Raw genomic sequence first — 6,630 nt, 5'->3', positions numbered from 1 at the left:
AAGCAGTAAAGAAATATGTACAAACATATTTACAGACAATATTTTTGTTTGAGTTTATGTAAGAGGATCATATCAGTGTTTGAAGCAAATCACTAGCACCGTTAAGCTTTAATCATTTTAAGTTCTAAACGATTCACCTCGATTAACGATATAGTTGTCCTCTTAAATTTTCATACAATTTTCAATCTATTCAGGATACGCTTTAGATGTTTTAGGAACTTAGCTCGATTTATGTGTCCCACCTCTTGAATATACTCCCGTATCCAGAATCTCAATATTCAGTCTTACAGGCAAGAGTACTACAATGATGTCTGTACATAAATTAGGGGTTAAATGCGAGAATTGAGAGATCTCAGGTCAGAACTTCCGTTCAGCAGAGAGATATCAATTTCGACTTTGCGGTGTGTCCCCTTTAGAGAATCTTTTAGCTACAACAGATGATTATCAATTTTATTGTCTAATCACTGAGGGCTAGAATGCTATGTTTCAAGCATTTACTGCAAAGCATTATCCAAGGACTAGGTCAGAACTACCGTTCAGCAGAAGTCCCGGAATAATACCCCAGACATCATAGAGTATTACCACCTAGTATATCAGAATACGAGACCTTTCAAACGAGATTTCAGGGGTTACCTATATATCCAAGTAGTGTTCCCCACAAATTTCGCAAGTTTGAAATTTTAGGTTTATATCCCGAATAAATCTACTAAATGTACGAAAACCTATCGTCACATCATCAGTGATACCGTTTATCACATTTGTCATTACATTTCTTTAGCATGCTGTGATAGTCCACTGATGTACTATCATTTCCTCTTTTATCAACAAAACTCAAATTTTTGAATTTTATCATGTTTTTGACTTTTTCAAATTTTCTAATGTTTTTGGATTTTCTGACAATATTTCTTACTCCCCCTAAAATTCAAAAACCATTTAAAGAAAATTTGACAACCTGATACTGATAGCTTTGTCTCGCCATCCATTTTCTGCATCTCATGCATAGATTTGCAGATGTACCCCCATGATTTACAACACATTGATCTTTTACAGTTTGAAAACCGTTTTTCAATCTTGTGAAATTAATCATGTTTGTTCAGCCGTGAGGGTTTCGGCGTATTCAATCAGAACTTCCCCTGAAAACAAATTATTTTCCCATTATGATTTCAAAACACTTAAGTTTGTTTTAATCAAAATGGTTTTTCCGGAAAATAAGTTTTGTTTAATTCAGACACGGGGTTTATTCATCACTTTGTTCTTTCATCAACTAATTCGAAAGTTAAATCAAGTACAACTTAATGTCCTTGAAAAAAACATTTCTCAAGAAAGATGCCGATTCCTACTCCTCAATTACCAACCTGGGAGTTCCGGCAAATTCAAATAACATATTTTTGAATTTTTATTTTATTATTTTTTTTTTTTTTTTAAAATTTAGAGACAAACATATTTTTGATTTTCAAATTTTTGACAAAATGAAAACATATTTTTGGTTTTTAAATTTTTCAATTTTTAGAGTTTTTGAAAATATTGTTTATTTATGTACAGAAATCAAACAAACTCCCTGTTTAACTGTTGCAGGGATCAGCAGCCTCCGGTGCCAGGCTGCTTCGTTTCTCCTTTGATTGACATTCAATTTTCTTCAGAAACACCTGCACAATTAAATTTTAATCAAATACGACACAATAATTTTTTTTTTTTTTTTAATAAAGATGGATGCCGATTCATGCTTCGCGATAAAGGAAGCTCCGGCAAATCAAATTGTTTAATCAAACATTGTATTCACCCAAGCCTCACCAGCCTTGGGTGTAACCTTGACTCTAGCAATCTGAATTTTAAAGTTTTCAGCTTTAAGTGGTGGAAAATTTGCATCATAATCAATCGAAATTGACTCCTCAGCCTTTTTCACCTCATAAGTTGAACTTTCTGTTTCTGTTTTCGATTTCCAGATTTGTTTTTGTTTCTCATTTTTAACTAAATCAACTTGTTTCTTAACACTCCATGTTTGACCTTTTGGAGTCCCACGTTTGTAAAAATGTGACTCTTTTTGAACATTTGGACTCTGAACAACATCTTTTGGTTTCCAAAATTGGTTTGGTTTTGTTGTATCAACAGTTGTTTTCCAACTTTGTGTTGTTCTAAGTTCGGGTGTCACTGGTTTCCAAGTTTGTTGTGAGTCAGCCTTTGACAATTTTGGCTTCCAAGTTTGCTTTGATTCAAACTTGGTTGACTTTTGATTCACAACTTCATATTTCTGTTTTTGAACATAAACAGACTTCTTTTTCGTCTCAACACCAACAGGTTTCAGATTTGGACATTTGCGAGCAAGATGTCCTGTTTGATCACATTTAAAGCATGTTCTCTTTGAAACATCTTTGACCTGTTGTTGTTGCTTTTTCTGGGCCTGAAACTCTTCATTTGACTGTTGTCTAAATTTGAGTTCTTTCTCTTCTTCTGAACTTGTTCCGTGAACGAAGTTCATTTTTGCCTGAAAATTCGGAGTTTTATTTTTATTCCAATTTTGTTTCTTCTTATAACCCAACCCAGCCTTCATGTTTTTCTTCTTGTAACCAGGTTTGTTATAAAAAGTTTTGTGACCTTTACCAGCAAATTTTGGAATTTCAGATTTTTCAATCTCAACCATCTTGAAAACTTTGTCAATCTTTTCTGAAATCACATTCTGAATCGGGAATACAACGTCTAAGAATAATTTGTCCGATCCAATCATGGTATAAACCAATCCCTTTGAATCATCATTCAAACTTTTCTCGGATTTTGTGTTCTTCAGATATCCATCATGAAGATTTCCTTCATCTTCATCCTGTGATTCAGTTTTACCTGTATGAACCGACTCTTCGTTCAAGACGCTTTCAACGACTTTACCTACCACCTCTGAATCATGAGAATCATCAGATTTGGAATAGGTTATATCAATGTTGTCTGGCAATTGGTCTACCATGTTGAAAGCTTTTTCGACCTTTTCTTTATCATAAAATGCAAACTTTTCCGGTGGTGGAACTTGATGAAACTCTGAGCCAATGCCTTTCTTGTTCTGCTCAGACTCACCATCACCCAGTTTTATATTGAAAATTCGTTCAAGCACATATGACGACACATGGTAACTTTTTAACTTGTTGTTCTCCTGTTCTAAATCAACAATCTGTTGCTTTAGCTTAGCAACATCCTCAATATAGGAATTAACAACATCTTGTTTTATGGCATACATTCGTTTAAGCTCTTTTGTTGTTTCAGACATATAATTCATTCTTGATTGAGCATTTTTCATTTCGTCTTTCACCTTTTCATATGACTCTTTTATAATCTCATATGATAATTTCATTGAATCATATTCCTTTTTCATTTCTTGACAAGCAATCTCTTTTTGTTCACATTCATTTGTCATTTTCAAAACGTTTTCTTTCAAAACTTTATTTTCTTTTTCTAATTTGTTACATTTTTCTGAAAGTTTTTCATCATTTTCTTTAAAAACTTTTTCTTTTTCTAACATTTCTTTGTATTTATTTTTGAAAATGTTTTCGATTTTTGTGAATTCAAGATCTTTTGTTCTGAATTGCACATCTTTTTCAGTACAAGCTCTGCATGGTTCCATGCATTTCTTGCACTGTTCAAATGGTTTTAAGAATTCAGAATCAGAATGTACCTCAGTGTTTGGCACTTCGGTGTTTTCAGCTTCCTCTGGCTGCTTCATCTCAGCATCATTCAGCTTTTGTTCAACACTGACTTCTTCGCCAACATCACCAACATCTGATTTTTCATTTTTCTTTTCTTCTTCTTCAATTTGCTGTTCTTCAACTTCTTTCACCACTTCAGCTTCTATAGCTTCTGTTTCAACTTCTTCAGCAACCTTCTTCAGATTAACTACCATCTCTTCAACACTCTTCTTCATTTTCTCTTCATCCCTTTTTCTCAAGCATGACAGCATAGCATATCGGATATCTCTTTCGTATTGTTTAACGTATGCATCATCTTTCGTCACTCTTCTGTAATATTCAGCTCTCAACGGGACAGCAAGAAGAACATCATCAAAGATTATATCTTTCTTTGGAACAACTGGTTCTCCTTCTCTGTTGTAATAACACTCTCTCTTCTTGTCCCATCGTTTGTTGTTGACAGCATTCTCATATTCTTCCTGCATCTCATCCATTCTTCTGTAAACCACATCTCTTTCTTTATGTGTTTTCTCACTCAAGATCTCTTCTCGAGTTTTCTCTTTGTTCTCAATCTTTTCTTCATGGTTTTTAGCAGGTTCTTTTTCTTCTTTAATTTCAGCAACATTCGCAAACTTTCTTGGTGCTGTCGTAGCTTTCCCATGAGCTGTTTTGCGAACAATTTCATTTCGATCTTCTTCTGGACAAATTTGAGACCAATCATATCCTTCATCAGGATATATAACAGGACAAGCTCTTGAAGTTGTTTTTGGTCTATCTTCAATCAACTTTGGCTCTTCTCTGCTTCGATGGTAAATCGCCTTTTGATAATAATCATCATTGAAAGGGCGTTCATTTCTTTCAGCAACTTCTGCATTCCTACACTCTCTTTTGAAATGACCTTTTTGCTTGCATTTGAAGCAGGTCACTTTTGACTTGTCGAATCCAAGCTTTGTTGATGGACCACCAAGAGATTGTTTCCCAGTAATTTCCATGTATCTTTGAGCTCTCCGAATGCAGCTTGCTAAACACCAACGAATATCAATAAGTTCCATCTCCTCTGGATCAATCTGGTCGTAGTCTTCTTTCGTCAGTTCAGAATTGCCGATTTTTCCAGCTACCAGACCTTCATATGATTCCAGGACAGATGCAAGAAAGCTCATTTGCTGCTTCGCTGCATTGATACTCATTGCTGGAGAATTTTTCAGTTTAAGAGCAATGTTGCATAAAATTTCATCTGTGTCTTCTGAATTTGTTTGTGAAGATGAATGATATCCAGAATGATGACTTGTTGACGTTGTTTGAGATTCATTCATCTTTTCACCAACGAATGCTGTTTTTGGTGAACCAACGCCTTTCTCTGAAAGTACACTACTTTTGTAATACAAGCCGACATTCTGTTGTCGTGAAGACTCTGTCATCTTGCTTTGCTTCTGCAGCTCTAGATCATGACTTTCAATCTTTTCAAACAATGTATCAAGAGAAATTGTATCATACAAATCATCATTTTTCAAAATAAATACAAACGTTTGCCACTGATCAACTCGTGGTAACGCTTCAATCACTTTATCGATGATTTCTTCTCTTGTTTTAGCAATTTCAAATCTTTCGAGTTCAATTTTTAGGTGACAAAATCTTTCTATCATTTGCCTCACCGATTCTCCTTTTAAACTATCAAAAAGATCAAATTCTTTTTTAATTAGCGCGATTTTGTTCTTTTTAATTTGTTTGCCACCCTCAGCTTTAATACGTAAAGCTTCCCAAACTGATTTGGATGTCCCGCTATGATTTAATAATGCAAATATATCGTTTCTAATTGCTGACTGTATCAATGCGATCATCCTTTGTTCGGCGGCAAATTCTGCTCTGTCGTCTCTGGAGAATTTTTTGAACTGTAAATCTTCACCTTTGTCATCTTTTGGCTTTTCGTATCCGTACTCAAGACAAAACCAACTTTCATGTGCATACGCTTTTGCCCAATTAATAAATCTTTCTTTCCACCAAGTGTAATCTTCAATGCTTTCAAGCGTTGGTGGTTTAGAATGCGTTCCGTAAAAGTTATCATGCTTGATGTTCTCATTGATTGCCTTTGTGATGGTTTTTGGTGTAACAGTTGTAACTTCGGATGATTCAGATGTGAATGCGTTGAAAAACGTGTTATAAAATTCCTCAGCCATGGTTTGAACTTTTTGAATTACCTCAAATCACCTGTTCGAACGAGTTGCTAGTTCGATCGAACAAGAACTGATGAACAGTTTGACGAACGGTTTCAGCAAAAAGTTCACAAAAACGCAGATTTCTCCCAAACGGCTTGGAATTTTGACCTGAAAATTTGTAGGATCATAGATCAGATATAGGCGCACAACATATTAAAATTTCATCCAATTTCAACCGTAAAAACACTGTTAATTTTGCGATTTTCAGATAAAAACGTGAAGAACAAGAAAGTATGAAGAAATTTGACAAATCTGAGTAAATTCGACTCTGAATCTGAAGGATTTCTGTGCGTATTCGTGCGTTTGATCTGTGCAATCGAGCTCCTGCTCTGATACCACTTGTTAGGACCGGTTTGACTCCGAAACGATTGCGTATGACACGTTCGACGTGCGGAAACCGTGAACGTGAATAACCGAAACACACGAGACGTACTATTAACGTGATTCTTTGATAGATCTGAAAATATGCAAGAACCGTGAATCACCTTTTGCCTTTCTCTTTCTACTTTCTCTCTCTAGCTTCTCTCTCTAACCTCTAAGCTCCAAAGATCAAAATGGCAAAAGTCTCTAACTAAAAGCCTAAGGCTTCTATTTATAGGCCAAAGGTGATAAGGAAACTTTCCTTATTTACAATAATGCCACCTTGCCTTTTAGTAACAAGATATTACATTGTAAACACAAAGTTCTTCTGTTTCAGCTACGAACTGAGATGACGGAGGCGATAGACATTAATGTACCAACATGAATGTTCA

The 6,630-nt window shown here is 35.1% G+C and overlaps 1 protein-coding gene across 1 annotated transcript; it reads right to left on the bottom strand.

Moving 5' to 3' along the window:
- Positions 1 to 1,562: 1,562 nt before the first annotated feature.
- LOC110875845 (methyl-CpG-binding domain-containing protein 10-like) lies at positions 1,563 to 5,083 on the bottom strand. The gene is made up of 4 exons (XM_022124039.1): positions 4,987 to 5,083; positions 4,067 to 4,362; positions 3,656 to 3,859; positions 1,563 to 1,646 (listed from the first exon to the last, which is right to left on the bottom strand). Exons 1-4 carry the CDS (start codon positions 5,081 to 5,083, stop codon positions 1,563 to 1,565), a joined length of 681 nt encoding a protein of 226 aa, XP_021979731.1.
- Between the last annotated feature and the right edge of the window lie 1,547 nt (positions 5,084 to 6,630).

Source organism: Helianthus annuus, chromosome 9 (assembly GCF_002127325.2).
Source record: "Helianthus annuus cultivar XRQ/B chromosome 9, HanXRQr2.0-SUNRISE, whole genome shotgun sequence".
NCBI lineage: Eukaryota > Viridiplantae > Streptophyta > Magnoliopsida > Asterales > Asteraceae > Helianthus > Helianthus annuus.
Note: the sequence above shows the minus strand (reverse complement) of the source record. Positions and strands in the feature narration are given on the sequence as shown.